Here is an 18,733-nt window from a genome sequence, read left to right on the forward strand (position 1 = left end):
GCAGCACCCAGAGCCCATCCGATCCAAAGCCAGGAGCCAGGAGCTTCTTCCAGGTGTCCCACATGGGTTCAGTGTCCCAAGGCTGTCCTTCACCGTTATATAGGCCACAACCCAGTAGTAGTACTGCCTGGATTAGAAATGTCATCCCTATGGGATCTCAGTGCATACAACGTAGGACTTTAGCTGCTAGGCTACCATGTCAGGCCCTTTTCTGTAATTTTATATGAATGCATCACAGTCTGAATATTTATATAAAAATTTAACATTTTGGGGTATAATGTGAAGTGAATATCAGTCGATGGGATGAAGTTTACGCAAAATAGGGAGGGTGTTAAGCCAGTCCTCCCGCATGATTTCAGGGAAATCTCTTCATCCTTTCTAACTGGAATTACAACCAATAGGACAATGTGGGTGTGGTTAACAGGCTCCATATAAAGACCACAAGGAGGTAGGCTCACAATTCTCCACAGCTGACAGGCTGCCTTTAGGAGTAGCTCCAGAGACTTCTGAAAGTCCCCACCACCAGCCGAGGTGCCTGGAGCTGACTTCATCTCCTTACTTGTACAGGAAGCAGTCAGAGGACCACAGAGAGACTGTCTGGGTAAGTACAATCCTGCTACTTTCCCCCCAAAAAATGTTCAACTTGTCAAAACGCTTAGCTTGCATCTATAAAGAGATGATGCTTGCCTATTGAGTAAAATGATTCCAATTGCTAACCCTTCCATTTGTGAAAAATTTTGTCTTGGTCTATGCATTGGGTCAAAAGTAGTGAGTAGTTTTCCTTTTCCACTTCAGTGCTTAGGTGTTTCTGTGCATTAGGACCCAGGAAACATTTGCTAGATGCATAAAACTTTTTATTTGCTTTTATAATTCAGTGTTTTTATTTCACACATTTGTTTATATGTGTTTCACGGGAGTTGACCAGCTAATTTGGTAGAAATTTTTTTAAAGACATTCATTTATTTGCAAAGCAGAGCTAAAGAAGGAGGCTGCTATGGAGACCTCTACTCCTTGGTCCACTCTCAAAGAGCCTATAAACTAGAGTCTGGGTCTCTCACTATAAGCCCAAGCTGTTGGACCTTGTTCTGAGGTTTCCCAGCCACATCCACAGGGAGCTGGATTGGAAGTGGAGCACCTACCAACTGAGCCATCACTGCTGTGGGCAACTATAGGAAGTAGCTTAACTCACTATGCCAGAATGCTACCCAAACACAAGATACTTTGTTTAAAGGTTTTATTTTATTTTATATTGGAAAGGTTGATTTACAAAGAAGAGGGGCAGAAAGAAATATCTTCCACTGGCTGAGCCACTTCTGAAGTGGTTGTAATGTTCTCAGCTGAGCCAATCTGAAACCTGGAACTAGGAGCTTCTTCTGTGTCTCCCACAGACTTCCAAAGCTTTGGGCTATCCACAGCTGCCTTCCCAGGTCACAACCAGGGAGCTGGATGAGAAGTGGAAAAACTGGGGCATGAACCTGTGCCCACATGGGATCCTAGAGAATGCAAGGCCAGGATTCAGCCACCAGGTTGTTTCTCCAGTCACCTAACATGCAAGTTTCTATTTGCTGTAGATCTTTCATTTTTATTGTAATGATTTTGTCTTATTTCCTATAGGCATATCCTAATATACACCTAGAACATGCATTAAATCTTTTCATTAAATGTCATTGATTTGAAAGGCAGGGTTAGAGAGAGAGAACAGAAGAGTGAGATCCTCCATGGATTACTGCACTGTCCAAGTGGATTCAAGAGCTGGGATTGATCCAGGACAAGATGACAGCCCAGAGTTCTGTCAGTGTTTCCCATGTGAGTTTTAGAGGTTCAAATGTTTGAACCGTCTTCTATGACTTTTTCAACTTCACTCACTACAATGCAAACGTATTGTAGGAAAGCAGAGTTCATAGTATGTATAATAATGTAGCAATGATAATAAACAACTGTTCTAGACTTGTGTGCTATAGTAAATTTTCTACCACTATTTTCTGGCTATTCCTCCTATGCATAAATTGACAGTGCGCTAGAAACCAGTTTGTGGTCTTACAAGTCCAACAGCCTAATGTAGCTTATGTTTATAGTATAAATTCATATTCTCATTGCACCTGTAGCATTCTCATGAAAGAGAAAACACACTATATAATGTTCAGAATAACAACTTTACCTAAAGATACATTTCTTGAATCAAAATCTGTGGTTCAGGGACCATTAAGTGTATTAATTTGATATAAAAATGACAACCCACATTTCAGGTAAATACAGCTTAAAAAATATTTTGTTTGAAAATTTATTTTTCATTAGAAAGGTAAATACACATAGAAAAGGAGATATAGAGAGTAAGATCTTCCATCTGTTGGTTCACTCCTCAATTGGACCAATAGCCAGAGCTGAGGTAATACAATCCCATGAGCCAGGAGCCACTTCTGAGTCTCTCAGATAGGTACAGAGTCCCAAAGCTTTGGTTCACTCTCAACTGATTTTCCAGGTGACAATAAGGGAACTGAAAGGGAGGTAGAGCAGACAGGATACGAACCAGTGCCCATATGGGATCCCAGCGGATGTAAGGCTACGATTTAGCCACCAGGCTATCTTGCAGAGCCATAGGCAAATGCATCTTTTTTGTGATCACTACATGATAATTATAGTTTTAGAAATGGGGGGCCAGCCTTATGAAACAGGAGGTAAAGCTGCTGCCTATGACAGCAGCATCCTATATTTGTGTATCAGTGATGCCACTTCTGATGCAGCTCCATGCAATGTGTCTGAGAAAACAGAGAATGATGGGCCGACGCTAAGCTCCAGGATTCAAATGGAAGACCCAGAGGAAGTTCCTGACTTCTGCCTTGCATATGAGTATATCCTAGCTGTTAGAGCCAACTGCAGAGTGAATCGGCAGATAGAAGATTTCTATGTCTATCCCTCTCTATATAACTTTTAGAAATATATGTATTTGTATCATTGCTGGCAATATTGCTCAACTGCCTGATCCTCCTCCCTCAAGTGCTGGTACCTCATATTGGCACTCGATTGTGCTGTGGCTGTTCTACTTCCCTTCCATCACTGTGCTTATGGCATGGGGAAGCAATGGAGCACAGCCTAAAACCTGGATTTCTATAATCACGTAAGAAACCTGAAAGAGTGTCCTGAAACCTGGCTTTGGATCAGGTCACCTGTAATGGTTGTTACCATTTCTGGGGAGAGCAGCAGATGGAAGATTATTCTCTCTGTCTCTACTCTCTGTAAACTCTGCTATTACAATAATACAACAAAAACCTTAAATATACATGTGAATATCTGTTGCTATATTTATACTTTCAATGACCAAGATATGCATTATTTAGATTTCAAACTGCTCCACATTAATCCTGCTCCCTGCCAGTAAACCATAGTGAGAAGCAGTAGAATTAGGAGACCTAGTAGAAGATCCTGGCTCCTGGCTTTGGTTTGACCTAGTCTGAGGGGTTGCAGACACTCTGAGAAGCAAACCAGCAAGTGAAATATACAACCTCTCCAGTTAACTCTTTTTCTCTCCTATTTTCTTCTCTCTCTCTGTCTCTCTCTTTCTCCATATATTTCATTCTAATCAGTATTGAAATCAATCATTCAATTAAAAAACAGCAAAAAAGTTCAACACATTGCTGTAAACACGTTAGTAGATTCTGTCTGAAATAAGAGCAAAATATTCAGTTTAATCACTCACTCGAATATTCAGAAATGGTTTTGGTGCATGGGGGATACAGACTGTGAAATTTGAAGTTGTCGCAAAGGTAAAAAGTTCTAACAATTGAGTGAAAGAACAACAACAACATGAAACGATCCTCAGTTCCTAGCCTTTTACTCTCCTAACATTGACAATGGGCCTTGACTAATTTTGACTGAATTTAGAATCTAACCAGCAAAATGAACATTTGGTCACTCTACCAAACTCAGGATATTAGAAGGAAAGAAACCATCAATAAGCCGAGCTCCTTTGCTCCTATTTAATCCAGAGGACAAGAGTACAATTCACAGTGCCTGTTGCTAGGCAACATCAAGCTTTTGCAGACCTGACGTCTCTCCCTATACATTGGAATCTATTCTGTAATATGCTACAAAGCTTTGAGAGAGACACAAATGATGACTGAGTCAACCCGAAGTCTCTTTTTTTTGGCTTTTGTGTGGCAGAGTAGAAGAATCAACTATGACCTTTTGTCCTTTAGGAAAATGGACTTGGACATCCTACACAAGTTTCAGAAAGAACTCTCTTGTGCCATCTGCCTCAACTACATGATGGACCCAGTCACCATAGACTGTGGGCATAGCTTTTGCAGGCCCTGTGTCTGTCTCACTTGGGAAGAAGCCAAATCACCTGTCCTATGCCCAGTGTGCAGAGAACCAGCACGAAAGGAAGACTTCAAAACCAATGTTCATTTGAAGAATCTGGTTTCCATTGCCAGACAAGCCAGCATTCAGCACTCCCAGAACTCTGAGGAGGACATGTGTGGCACCCACAAGGAGACCAGGAAGATATTCTGTGAAGAAGACAAGAGCCTGCTCTGTGTGCTCTGCTCTGACCCTCAGGAGCATGCTGGTCACAGACACTGCGCCATTGACCACGCTGCAGAGAACAGCAGGGTAAGTGAGACTGAGACCCCTGAGTAGTGGAGGATGATAGGCTCAAGCTGTAATGAAGAACATCCTGATGATGACGGATGCATTCTGCGTTGAACATCAGGGACTGTTCCAGGTAGTACCAAGGATATCTGAATCAACATTTGACTTTACTGGTGTGCATCAACACCTCCACATAACATGGGGAGCACCTGTGTACAATTCTTTATTCTGCCTCATAATTCTAGCATTCAGTTAACATTAAACCAGGAAGCAGCAGTAGCAGCTCAGAAAGAGGGATTTAATGCCTGGTTTTGAGCTGCGGCCAAATGTAGCCCTGTCTGCTTATGGGCACATGGGGTTTATAGCAAAGCATATGAGTACTGTTTCCTCTCTGGGTCTGTAGTAAAAATTATCTGTAGTAAAAATTATCTTCTAGATGGTTTAATATACTTTCTTGAGAGGACTGGGGTAATGATGACCTTAATGCTCATTAAAATTTTTTGATTCAGCGTACTAGTGATGGTACAAAGAGCTCAAAATCAGAGAGAGCATCTGACTATTAAGGCCAGTTCCTAAAGATGGTTAAAGATACTATTTACTAAATCTGCAAATAAACAGAATCATGTGCGTCTTGAATCGATGGCAAAAGAACATCTGCATATCCAATTTCTGTTTAAGCATGGCAAAAATATGCAATATCAAACATGCTTGTTATTTAAGTTAATATCCTTATGATTACATTGCATTTTGGCATCTAATTTATGAAATATTCCAACATGCATAATTTTAATTGCACTGAGGAAAATGGGTTTATTTTACATGTAAGGATATACTTTTTTTTTAAGATTTATTTATTTTTTATTACAGCCAGATATACACAGAGGAGGAGAGACAGAGAGGAAGATCTTCCGTCCGATAATTCACTCCCCAAGTGAGCCGCAACGGGCCGGTGCGCGCCGATCCGAAGCCGGGAACCTGGAACATCTTTCGGGTCTCCCACGCGGGTGCAGGGTCCCAATGCATTGGCCATCCTCGACTGCTTTCCCAGGCCACAAGCAGGGAGCTGGATGGGAAGTGGAGCTGCCGGGATTAGAACCAGCGCCCATATGGGATCCCGGGGCTTTCAAGGCGAGGACTTTAGCCGCTAGGCCATGCCGCCGAGCCCAAAGGATATACTTTTATCTCAAAATTCGTATTTGTCTCCAACACTTCTGGGTTCAATTCTGACTCTCTCAGCTTCCCTATTGCTCAAATTCAGGTTTTTTACAGGAAAGCCTGGTAAAGCAAATGAGATCATTATGGAAACAGATGCAAGAAAACCAGAGGAACCTGAATGAGGAAAGCATAATACTCTCTGAGTGGACGGTGAGTAGGAGACTGTGTTTCCTTCTCAGCAGCCCGAAACAGACCTGATAGACAGTGGACGTTTAGGAAAAGAGCCAGAACACTCACACACTCACAGAGAAGATTTTCTGATAACTACTTACATTCTCATCTTCAGAGTAGTCTGATGTTTGGACAGAGAGTTGGGGCCTGACTAAGAAAGGTTCCACATGAAATGTTTCCACTAGTCCAGGCATCTGAAGGTTGCCTATGATTATTCATGGACAAACTACAAATCCAAGGAACGCACATCAAGTCTTTTGGGTTTGAGAGAACATCTTTTAAAAGACATTGGCAATGAAATCTTCTCTCAAGGTTTTTCAAGAACTGCAAGTGGATGAAAATGACTTGAGTAAGAATGTGATGGGCTCATTGCCCAAATAATAATGAGAGCAGAACGAGTGAAAGCAAAGAGAATAATGTTTGGTTTATGAGACTTGAAGGAGAGCAGATTATATGCATGGTTATTGGCAGAAGGTGTGAGTCAAAGTGAATGGGGGAGGTTGAAATGGAAAGAGATGAGGTCGGTCTGGACAAGTGTGACCTAAAAATACTTTGTCCCCACAGTGGTATGTGTCTCTGCATAGACAAAATACCAGAGTGTTTTATGAGATGCTGCATCCAGATCCACATCAGGACGAAAAACAACACATGGACACACTTCGAAAGCAACAGGATAAGATTTTCCAGCAACTTAAGAAAAGCAAAGCCAAAATGGTTCTAAAAAGGAGACAAATAAGAAAAAAATATAAAGAGCTGATGAAAATGTACCATCAACCAGACGTGGAGCTGCTCCAGGTAGGAAATGAAGTGTGCTGTGCCAGCCCTTACCTTTGATCCCTTTATTTATTACCATGTGTATATATGCATACCCTAAGTGATAAATAATGTGTATGTCAGAATACACATCACATTTATTAGCCTAATTTATGTTTATGATGCAAATATTTCTCAACCAGAAATAATGAAGAGACCCAATAGCCCCAGCCTGCTTGTGAACAAGCTACTTCAATGATAGTGTGGTGTTGGATTCCAATAACATTTCCTTCTGACATTTGCCTTTTTTTCTTTTCATGATATAGTTCAATGGGCTCTGGATTTCCCTTCCCCCAACCCCAAGTCTCCTACTTCCACTGATTCCAACATAGTAATACAGCACTATATTCCTCCACAAACAATTCTAGGTCCAAAGAAAACATTACCTTTTGAAATTGGCCTTTTGTAACTCATTCTCCAGAAAAACAAACAGGAATCGTTATGCTGACAGAGGGTCTGTAGCTTCCTCCACTGGGCACCTCAGAGATGTTTGCAAAATACCAACATTTCCCCCTTTCTTATCGAATGTTCTGAATTCACATTGCCCTTAAGATGAAGGGTGTTACCTTTTGGGGACAAACTGGGAAGACACTAGGAACCGGCTATGGGTTCCCAGCAAGGCAATGACTACTAAGGGTTACTCTTCACTGTAGTTTAAATTCATTACAGTTTATTTGTGTGGATATATTGGGAGGAGATATTCTTTATAGATCAAAATGAAAAAGAATATAGCAGGGAGATTGGGGTGAAGGTGGTGGGTAGTTTGTCAGACCCACCGCTTTCAATGGCAGAATAACGCTATCTGAATGAAATCTAAACATTCCTTTTTTTATGGCAGGATTTGGAAGGCCTATTGAAAAGGTATGTTTCATCTTCAGTACAAATTGGGGCCACTAGAGCATGAGAGAGAGCAAGCTATTACTAACACAGTAAAAAAAAAAAAAATTAGCAAAGATACTCAAACTTATTTGTTTGGCTGATGTGATTTCCTTTGACAAACTTAAACTTTCCTCTGTGGCTTAGAGACATGTGACTTTTCTAGAAGGAAAGTATTCATACTTTTAGATTTCAACTTTCAATCACACTGAACTACAGTCGATTTTGTTGTGTATTTACTACAAGTGTATTTTCAAACTGAGCAATAAGGGAGGAAGGAATATAGGAAATTAGAACTTCCAGGATATGGTACAATTTTTCCTCTTGAGTGTGGGTGAACAGCACTGTACCAGAATACAAACTTTCAGTGCAGTGATTATACTTATTAAAAGTTCAGACGGAGGCTTTGCTACCTGAAACAACAGTATCTTCTCTTTCTTGCAGGTGTGAGTCATTGCAGCAACAGATGCCCCAGCCTGTGCACCCAGAGCTCAGTGCCCAGTGCATACCTGGCCTGATAGACTGGCTCAGGCAGTTCCAAGGTGAGGGTCAGCTCATTAACGTCATCTCAGCAATCTTCCCCTCTTAGGCCTTTATCCAGAGAGGGATATCCAGAAACGTAATAGGCATTTATAATTACATATGGTGATGTGGTCCTCAGGATCCTAACAGAAGACACAATGAGTGCTGGTGTGCTACTGAATAGGAAGCAGCCACGATAACAATGTCTTCTCTTATGGGGGAAAAAAACCCTCAAAAGAGGGTTCATTGAGCCAAGGATGACCACAGATGTTGTTCATTGTCAGAAAGTCAAACTATTGGAAAGTCAATCGAAGTGTTTCAATATCAAATACAGTTGGTTTGATAGGGTCATTAACTTTATACTTAAAATATTGAATTTACTGTTCATTGGCAATTGCATTTGCAACATATGTGAGACTGAACAGAGGAAACATAAAGTGAACAGTCATAGAAAACCTTTCCAAAGACAACAACACTAAAGTTAGTTGTTGCTGCTTAGGCAATATGGAGAACACCACAGTGGACCTCAACCTGGAGGGTCATTTAGTAGAAGGAAGACTGGGGAGCAGTTGCAACAAGCTACACAGGCAGAACATTCTTAGAGGGAATCCATTTCTCAGAAGGTGTATTTATGCCTTATTATTAAACACATTTCCTTGTTAGAGTGGGATAGAATGCAATTCCTGACAGTGATCAGCATTGATAATTCCCTATGTATATTCTAAACTTGGAGAACTTTAAGACTGACTTTGAACTCTTCTGTTCCTTCTACAGTGGAAATTTCCTTCCAGTATGAGAGGACCAGCCATTTCCTGCTTTTTTGCCACGTCAAAAATTTAATGTTTGGACAGGACCATCAAGGCTCAAGGCTGAACTCTGACAGACATGGCTATTCTTCTGCCTGGGCAAAGCAGAACTTCTCCTGTGGGAAACACTACTGGGAGCTGGACGTGAATGACTCTTGCGACTGGGTTCTAGGGGTCTGCAAGGATCCTGGCAGCAAGAGCAAAGGCATGCTGGTGGAATCAGAGGGCTCATTTCTTCTTCTTTGTATGAAGGAGAAGAGAAGCTACAGACTCCTAACCATTTCCCCTCTGTTTGCTCACTATGTAGAGAAACCTATGGGCAGAGTTGGTGTGTTCCTTGATTTTGAGAGGGGAAGTGTGAGTTTTGTGGATGTTGCTAGAAGCTCTCTCATATGGAGGTACCCCGATGGCTCTCTCTATTTCCCTGTCAGGCCTTTTATTTTCACTCGGCACACGTGAGGAGGGATCATGCTGGGATGTGATAGTGTGACTCAGCTTACCCTGCTAGTCATTGGAGGAGCAGGCTTTGCGGATGTGCAGAGGAATGTCACCTCACTGCGCATGTGTCTGTGGGTCTCTTCCTCCACCTCGGGGAAGAACAGAACTTGGATGATGGTATTTGCCCCTCATTCACTTATCTTATACATGCATCATAATTTCTGTGTAGTATAGATATGAAATGTTAGTTATTCTTAGGAAACCATTCTCCAGGGTATAGATAATTGGTTTGCATTTTCACAATGTTGTTAATTTGCTGCTACTCTTATATTTTAATAAATAGATCTGCAAAGGATCTTTTGTGTTACTGTCTTATATTTACATCTAAAATTGAAGAACCAAATAGCACCACCTGACTTTTGGGGCCTCTGAAATCTCCTCTTCTATTTTGAAATAGATTTTGTTGTTACTAGGGTCACCTACTGAGTATAAATCAAGCCTTCTGAAATCACCATGCAAGAATAGGAAATCCCCCACAGCAAAGAATTATCTCATCCCCACAGAAATCATTTCTGCTCTCAAAAAGTCTGCAATATACTACAACAGCATCAATTACTAATGAGGAGACTTACATCTGCCAGTAGCTGGCAAGAACTAGTGGCCAGTGGATGAGCTATATAGACTCCATGCTGAAAGCAGAGGACAATACTACAATAATTTAGTAGCTTCCCTAAGCAGCCCCTGTGCGCAGGCAGATGGTTCTGGCCCTCCAGGCTGGTGTCTGAAGACCACACACTTATACCCAGGAGAGCATAGGAAGTATGTGATGGCCACTGGTAGTGTCCTCCATGCTGCTAAATCTTCAGGACACAGGAGTGCCACCACTGCCCACAGGTTCCCTATCCTGGAGAAGAAGATCTGCCCACTTTCCTATCCCACTAGAAACAACACAACACCTTTCTTAGCTTTTTCCTCCACTTTGTGATCTTCCTCACTTCTCTAGTTCAGTTTTCCCTCCTTTCCTGGCCTTCCCAAAGCAGACTGATTTGAGCCCAGGGTCTCCATCCTCTCTCCAGAGAGGTGAAAACCAGCAGTGGTCTCCTCTGCCTCCTGAGCACAGGCAGCTCTGACATTCACCTCTCCATCTCTGGACCCTTACTTAAGACTTGGCAGTAACTTTGGGTCCTTTACTTTTATCACTTATATTTAAAGTCCTTTAGCCATGTCTTTCTAGGGCACTTACATTATAATCTTTGTCACTTTCTGCCATCACCTACTCCACCCTTCCACCTTTCATTACCTCCAGGTCACTGGTCCCTACCTTCTTTCTCTAGGACACAATGTGTCCCTTGACTCTTCCACATTTCATAGAAAGAAGATGTGTCCAATGTGAAACCTCTGGCTCATCCAAAGGACACCCAATATAGGGTGAATGAGGGTTGAGAGCGCAAAGTGTTTCCATGTCTGAGAGAAACAAGCACAAGGATCAGGAGCCCTCTGCGAGAAGCACCTGGAGAGAAGCAGAGGATGCAGGCTCCAGGCACAGGTCCCTGCGAGCATCCTGAGACCAGCTCTCACCTCTCTCAGGGAGCAGGAGTGGACATGAGGGAAGATGTTGAGGACACGGACAGTGACTCCTCTGACTCCAGCAGTGAGGACGAAGATGAGTGTCAAGATGCTGAGGACTCTTGCTCAGCTCATCCTCCTTAGACTCCATCTGACCTCTTCACAGCCCAAAGGCCCACGCAGAGACAGAGAATCCCAGCAAATGACCTGAGTGTCCTTAGAGTTGTCCCTATAGACTTCCACACTCACTCAGCGTGTGCGATGTGAGATCGGAGCAGAGGTGACTTGGGAGTCTTGTCAGAACACTGCCTTCACATGCTTCTTTCGACTTCACTATTTGCACCATTTATGCCAATGAGTGTTTGTATCATAGGAGTAAACATAGGATTTATATTTGAAAGCCACACTGGGATGTGCATTTTGCTTCTAGGAACCTTAGTGATGTGCTCTTTGTTTTTGTCTAAATCAGAAATCAGTAGGAGAATACAACAGAAATCCTTACCAATGTTTTGAGCCAATTTTCACTTGGAGATGTGTTTACTGAGAATTTGGGAGACAGTGCTAACTAGCAACATTGATGTTTCCTTTCACCTCTGGCTTTGAAGTCAATGCATGTATGAATACAGCTATATACATTTTCCTAGCACTGCATTGAAAGAAATAATAAAATTCTACTGAAATATCTATTTATATCCAATAATTTTAAAATAACTTTTTATCTGGATTGTTGATAAACAGAGAAGACAGAATTATTTGTTATAAGTATGACTGTCAAACAATATCATTTCTAGTACAGGTCATCAAAACCTAAAAGGGAAAGTCTATGTCAGTGTTCTCTGACTTCAGCTCCTGATTCCTGCTCTCTGCTAAGATCGATATGGGATTCGCGGTTAGAAACAAAGTTATCAGTGACTAATCAGTGGACTTCTGCCTCTTTTGTGGAATATCTGAATTGTTGGCAAAAATAACATACATTTTAAAAATCCATGAGAGGGCCCGGCGGCGTGGCCTAGCGGCTAAAGTCCTCACCTTGAAAGCCCCAGGATCCCATATGGGCGCTGGTTCTAATCCTGGCAGCTCCACTTCCCATCCAGCTCCCTGCTTGTGGCCTGGGAAAGCAGTCGAGGATGACCCAATGCATTGGGACCCTGCACCTGCGTGGGAGACCCGGAAGAGGTTCCTGGTTCCCGGCTTCGGATCGGCGTGTCCCGCCCCGTTGCAGCTCACTTGGGGAGTGAATCATCGGATGGAAGATCTTCCTCTCTGTCTCTCCTCCTCTCTGTATATCCGGCTTTCCAATAACAATAAAATCTTAAAAAAAAAAATCCATGAGAAATTCTTGTGTTAACAGTTAAAGAAATTCACTGCTGTTGTCACATTTTAATGTTAATAATAGCTAGTTATGTCTGTATGTATATATAATGCAAAGTGACAGTGGATTTTTGATATAAATTTTTCTGTGAAAACGTTGGAAAACATAATATTGGTAAGATGATGCTCAGAGAGTCAAGATTGAAATTTTTGTGTCAAACCAGGAAATTAAGGAATGAGACATGGAAATGGAGGTAATTTGGGGTTGAAGGTCTAGAGGGTGAATTGACACACTGAGGTCATGTGGAGATGTGGCACATCATAAGCAGAAGATAAGGACATTTTTGGTAGCAAAGAAAGTGCCGTGTGGCATGTGTGAGCAGATTTCAATTATTTGCACAGTCTGAGTGTTTCAAACAGCATAATTCTGAAACATCCTCAATTAGTGATTTTTAAAAAAATACTTCATTTTATTTTTGATGTTGTCTACATCATTTAGAAAGATGTATGCCCATCTGGACCAGTGAATAGAGTGGGGAACCTCCAGGAGTGGAAGAACGTGATGTAACAAATGCTTCCAATTTCTGTTTTTCTTCCTGTGTTGGGGAGTGAGGGACCCAATGGGAGGGAACTGCTCCCAGTGGCCACTCCCTACTCAGGAATGGGACAAGGCTACTTGATGTCACCCTAAGAATCCCAATGTAGAGAAGAATGTTCCAAGGGTATTGCCTAAGTGGTTGTGATAGTTCTGTGAGGTTGCTGGTTTTATTATTCCAAACTGAGGAAATTCTTCCAAGGTTAATTGGCTGATAGAGTCCGCCTTAGTATCCTCACCCAGATATCTGCTGTCAGATTTTGGCCAGGAAAGTTATCCAACCTGTTCTGTGTTCCATCCTTTGAAGTGGCACTGGACATCCTCTGCAGGCTTACTGAGCAGGCTGTCATATCCTCTATCTGCATCTGGACATGCCATCCACTCCACAGGCATCAGTAGCTAAGAAGGCCCAGGCCTGATACACAAATTCCAAGATCAGACTACTAATCTTGTGATCGTCTCTGTAGCTGGAGTTTCAAGTCCAGTGGTACAGTTGACTCAGGAAAGGGGGTGAGAGTTCCCCACAAAACCTCATTTGAGATGACTGCAAACTTGACTCCTGTGTGTGCCAGCCAGTGTAGAGTCTGGCTCTGTTTGTTTTATTTATTTTTTTCCAATTCTTAGCTTCCAGACCTGTGGGTGAGGAATTAGCCAACTGAGCCATCAGGTCAGGCTCTAAAGATCATTTGGAGGGCAATAAGTACAATAAGCATTCACCAACATCATTAATTATTAATAAATGTAAGCAAACTGAAATCATAATGAGATAACATGGCACTCTAAAAAGACATACCTAGTGGAATAAAGATCGAATATACCAGTGGGGAAGAACTGGGTCCCCTGTAGATAAATGCTAGCAGTGTACAGACACACTAAAAAGTGCTTTGGATAACTAAACATATACAAATAATCCAACATTTTTGCTCATGTGCAACTACACAAAAGAGACACTTGTGTGTAATTTTCATATCAATATCATTTATAGCAGCCAAAAATTGAAAACTGCATAAGTGTCTATTAATCAGACAGTTGATATATAGAATATAATAGATTCATAGTATGGAATATTACTCAGTAAACACACACACACACACACACACACACAATTGGGCTGGCATGATGGCACAGCAGGCAATACTCCATCCTCCACCCTATGTCTCTAGCATTCCATTTGGATGCTGATTTATGTCCCAGCTGCTCCACGTCTGATCCGGCTTTCTGCTTATGCTAAGACAAAGCAATGGATAATGGCTCAAGTCCTTGGGACCCTGCGCCTATGTGCGAGACCTGGAAGAAAGGACTGCCTCCCAATTCAGATCAGCTCAGCTCAGCTCTGACTGTTGCAGCCATTTAGAGAGTGAACCAGCAAAGGGAAGATCTCTCTCTCTTTCCTCTCTGTAAAATTTGCCTTTCAAGTAAATAAATAAATAAATGTTTAGATAAGAGCAAGAAAAACTAAATAGCATGATGATTATGATCCTCAAAAACATTATACTAGTAAAAGACATTTTAAAACAAAGGATGACATGTTGCATAATGAACACGCAGCGTCCCCAAGGCTCTTTCCCAACTTCTGCAGCTGGAAGTCTGTGGGTCACATAAGATTTGGTGGAACCTGCCTTTTTAATTAAGTGATGAATTAATCATTAGTTTTTGCCTGGCAGGTATTTCCAGGGTGATCCTAGTTATGCAGGTTCTCTGACCTTGCTCTTTTTGGGAGTTGGCCCTGATGCACAGTGAAATTCCAGGCCGAATTCAAGGCGCAGAGCGAATTCCGTGCCGCCCAGTCCCAGTCATGGGTGGATAGGATTGGGATGGAGCTGGGAGGTCTGAGAACCACGCCCTGGACCTGCCCTCAGCTCTGCATGCATCCCCTCCTCCTTTGGGCTGCCACAGGTGCCTGTGGGATAGCTGCAGGAGCAGCCCTACGCCGCTAGGTGGAGCTGGGGAGGCCTGGCAAGCTCAGTCCTGGATCTAGAGCAGGGACAGGAAAAAGGCAGGAGTCCAGGGAGGCTGCCCCTGTGCCCTGTTCAGAATCTTGGATTTAGAAGTTCCTTGTTCAGAGTCTTGGATTTACAAGTTCCTTATAACTGATAATGCAAATTTGATTTTTTTAAAATGTGATTCCTCAAAAGGACAAAACTTAAAAAAAAAAGTATTTACTTTTATTGGGAAGTCAAATCGACAGAGAGAAGGAGAGACAGAGAAAAACATCTTCCATCGGCTGATCACTCCCCAAGTGGCCACAATGGCAGGAGCTGAGCTGAACCAAAGCCAGGAGCCAGGAACTTTTTCCAGGTCTCCCACACGGGTGCAGGGGCCCAAGGCTTTGAGCCGTCCTCAACTGCTCTCCCAGGCCACAAGCAGGGAGCTGGATGGGAAGTGGAGCTGCTGGGGTTAGAACTGACGCCCACTTGGGATCCCGGAGCGATCAAGGCGAGGATTTTAACCGCTATGCCACCACGCCAGGCCCAGTTATGTTAGCTTGTATATGAGTACAGGCCATATACTGTATATGACATAAAGGATAATGGAGGGGAGAAAAAGCTCTCTTCATCTATGGCTAAAATCCTCACCTTGCATGTACTAGGATCCCATGTAGGGGACAATTTGTGTCCCAGCTGCTCCACTTCCACCCAGCTCCCTGCTTGTGACCTGAGAAAGCAGTCAAGAATAGCTCAAATACTTGGGACCCTGCAGCTGCATGGAGGACCCAGAGCAGGCTCCTGGCTCCTGGCTTCAGCTCAGCTCAGCTCTGGCCATTGTGGCCACTTGGGGTGTGAACCAGCAGACAGAAGACCTTTCTCTCTGTCTGTCCTTCTCAATGTAAATTTGCCTTGCCAATACAAATGAATGAATCAATGAATGAAAGAAAGAAAAAAAGAAAGAAAGAAAGAAAGAAAGAAAGAAAGAAAGAAAGAAAGAAAGAAAGAAAGAAAGAAAGAAAGAGAAAGAAAGAGAGAAAAAAGAGATATCTTCTACCCACTGGTTCACTTTTCAAGTAACCTCTGTGACAAGTGTTAGACTAGATTATAACAGGGAACCTGAAACTCTACCCAGGTCTGACACATGGATAACCATGTCTTAAGCAGATAGGCTATGTTCTGCTAACCTCCCAGGTGCCTTAGCAGGAAGCTATATTGGAAATGGAGCAACCAGGACTCAAACCAGTGCTCACATGAGATGCAAGCATCCCAGGTGATGTCTTCAACAACTACAACATAATGCTACTTCCTCATTTGTTAATGGGGTTTGTTTTATTTATTTGAGAGGGATTTTGACAAACAGGGAGAGAGAGAAAAAGAGAGAGAGAGAGAAAGAGAGAGAGAGAGAGAGAGAGATCTTCCATCTGCTGAGTCATTCCCAGGTGGTTACAAAGGTCCCAACTGGGCCCAGCCAAAGCAGTAGCCAAGAAGTCCATCCTGGTCTGCTATGTGGCTGGCAGTGAACACTTGAGCCATCTCTAACTGCTTTCTTATGTATGTCAGCTGGGAGTTTCATCAGAAACACAGTAGCTAGAACTCAAAATTGCAGTTCAATATGGGATGTCCATGTCACAGGCAGAAACATAACTCACAGTATCACAATGCTGGCCCCCTATTCCCATTTCTTTTAAAAATTATCTTATTAATAAATACAGCTTTTTGTACTTTGCAGAGGTAGAAGCACTCATTTGTTATTGGAAAATAAAACCCTCAGTTTGCATTTGGCAATTGTGGGCCCCTTCAAGGGAGCAGTTGTGCTTTCAGAATATAAGATCAGTTTTCAGAAAAGTGTGGTAGCCAATACTTACCCGTTCATCCAAATGGTATGTGTATATACATTATTTTGGAAAACATCAATATGACATAATAATTCTCATTGCCCCCCTAAAACAGTATTCCCAAACCTCAATCTGTGTGAAATATATCAAGAAAAGAAGGCATTAAGATTTAATGATCGGGCCTGGTGCGATAGCGTAGTGGTTAAGGTCCTCACCTTGAATGCCCCGGGATCCCATATGGGCGCCGGTTCTAATCCCGGCAGCTCCACTTCCCATCCAACTCCCTGCTTGTGGCCTGGGAGAGCAGTCGAGGACGGCCCAGAGCATTGGGACCCTGGACCCGTGTGGGAGACCCCGAAAGAAGTTTCTGACTCCTGGCTTCGGACTGGCGCAGCACCAGTCGTTGCGGCCACTTGGGGAGTGAGTCTGCGGATGGAAAAATCTTCCTGTCTCTCCTCTCTGTATATCTGCCTTTCCAATAAAAGTAAATAAATCTTAAAAAAAAAAAAGATTTAATGATCACCATGGGCACAGTGGGAATATAGATTTTTGCTTTCCAAACTTCCCTTTCTTATATTTTGCCATTTTTGTCTACGTTTTGTTACAATGCAAGTTTTCAGTTATATCAGCACAAGAAATGATGATCTGGAGGCCTAATCAGGAATGTGATGGGCAGGAAAAATCTCTCTCCTGTGACAGAGGCCAAGGATGTTCCACTATCAAAACACAAAATAAATTTACAACTAAACCACTCTGTAAGCAACAGAATAGAACTAATCCCCATCTCAAGTAAAGTCATATGTATTCCAAACATTCTGACGTATTTTCTAAAATCATAAAAGAAATCTAAAAAAATAAGATGTAAGTTAGTATGTGTAGGTTTACTTGTTAAATAAATAGCTCTTGATAGGATGAAGTTTGTAGATGTTTGTTTATGGAAACTAGGCAAGAAGCTATCCAATCTTTTTTTATTATTATTTCATTTTATAACACAGTTTCATAGGCTCTGGGATTCCTCTAGCCCCTCCGCCTGCCCTCCCCCCATGGTGGATTCCTCTACCTTGTTGCAGTGTTACAGTTCAAATCAAGTCATGATTCTTTCTTTGCAAGCATGTACCATGCATAGAGTCCAGCCTGTTATTGTCCAGATAAATTCAACAGATTCTTGGGGTGACCATCTCTGGTCTGAAAGTAGAGCAGGCAGAGTATTATCCCATCCAATGAAAAACCACAACATAACATTAACAATGATTTAAATCATTATGGGGTTAATTGACATGGTTTTGAGTGACCAATATGTTGGAAAATGCAAGTTCTTAAACACAACCTGTGACTACTTCATTGACTTTTCAATTTTAGTTTATACATATCTGGCTGCTATACACCTTAAAATGGTTATAGGGTACTGTTTCCAGCTGTCTCAGGTGTATTTTCATTTTTGTATTTAACAGCTTGTAGTATTGAAGCATGATTTAAGTGAACTTGGAGAGTTTTAGGATAGTCCAAACAGGCTTATAGCTCTAACAAGGCATTTGTTAACAATTGAGGTGCAGAACGGTTTTAGGTGGGGTGTGCAGAGAAATCTTCACTGCCTTAGTGAGGAGTAATTAATCTTTGTGACCTAACTAGTTAGGTATATGTGAGTCCAAGCTGACCTTGTCTTGTCTGCCCTAAGCTTTCTTTATTAGTCTCTATCTAATCTGATTTTTTTTGGGGGGGAGCGGGTGCCTACAGAGCAACCCTAATGGTCATCGCAAGAAAGAGTGAGGATCCAAAGTTGGAACTAAGTAAGGACCAGAGAAAGCTCCTCTCCTGGGATCCGAAGCAGGTTTCTTCTGTTTCTGAGGACTGCTCAGGACTTCCAGCTGTTATTCTGATGTCATGAGATCCTGTGAGCAAGGATCTGGGCTTCTTCCATCCCGTGTGGGAGATTTGATAAGGAATGGATTACCTCAGAGTTCTGTGAGGGCACTCCAATTAACCAATCTATTTTAGAAAGGCTTAAACATCCAAAGTCTATCCTGTGTTCTGGGAAATGCATAATCTAATTGGGTGTGGCTATTTTTTTTT

The 18,733-nt window shown here is 42.2% G+C and overlaps 2 protein-coding genes across 2 annotated transcripts in view; one reads left to right on the plus strand and one right to left on the minus strand.

The window, feature by feature from the left end:
* Positions 1-18,733, minus strand: part of LOC101527139 (tripartite motif-containing protein 43) — a 110,562-nt gene that overhangs the window by 64,230 nt on the left and 27,599 nt on the right. The gene's annotated exons all lie outside the window — the stretch shown is intronic.
* On the plus strand, positions 429-9,489 carry LOC131480087 (tripartite motif-containing protein 43-like). The gene is made up of 7 exons (XM_058662507.1): positions 429-601; positions 4,194-4,608; positions 5,857-5,952; positions 6,538-6,768; positions 7,625-7,647; positions 8,107-8,204; positions 8,959-9,489. Exons 2-7 carry the CDS (start codon positions 4,198-4,200, stop codon positions 9,447-9,449), a joined length of 1,350 nt encoding a protein of 449 aa, XP_058518490.1. The 5' UTR covers positions 429-601; positions 4,194-4,197; the 3' UTR covers positions 9,450-9,489.

The sequence above is a fragment of the Ochotona princeps genome, chromosome 4, assembly GCF_030435755.1.
Source record: "Ochotona princeps isolate mOchPri1 chromosome 4, mOchPri1.hap1, whole genome shotgun sequence".
Taxonomy (NCBI): domain Eukaryota; kingdom Metazoa; phylum Chordata; class Mammalia; order Lagomorpha; family Ochotonidae; genus Ochotona; species Ochotona princeps.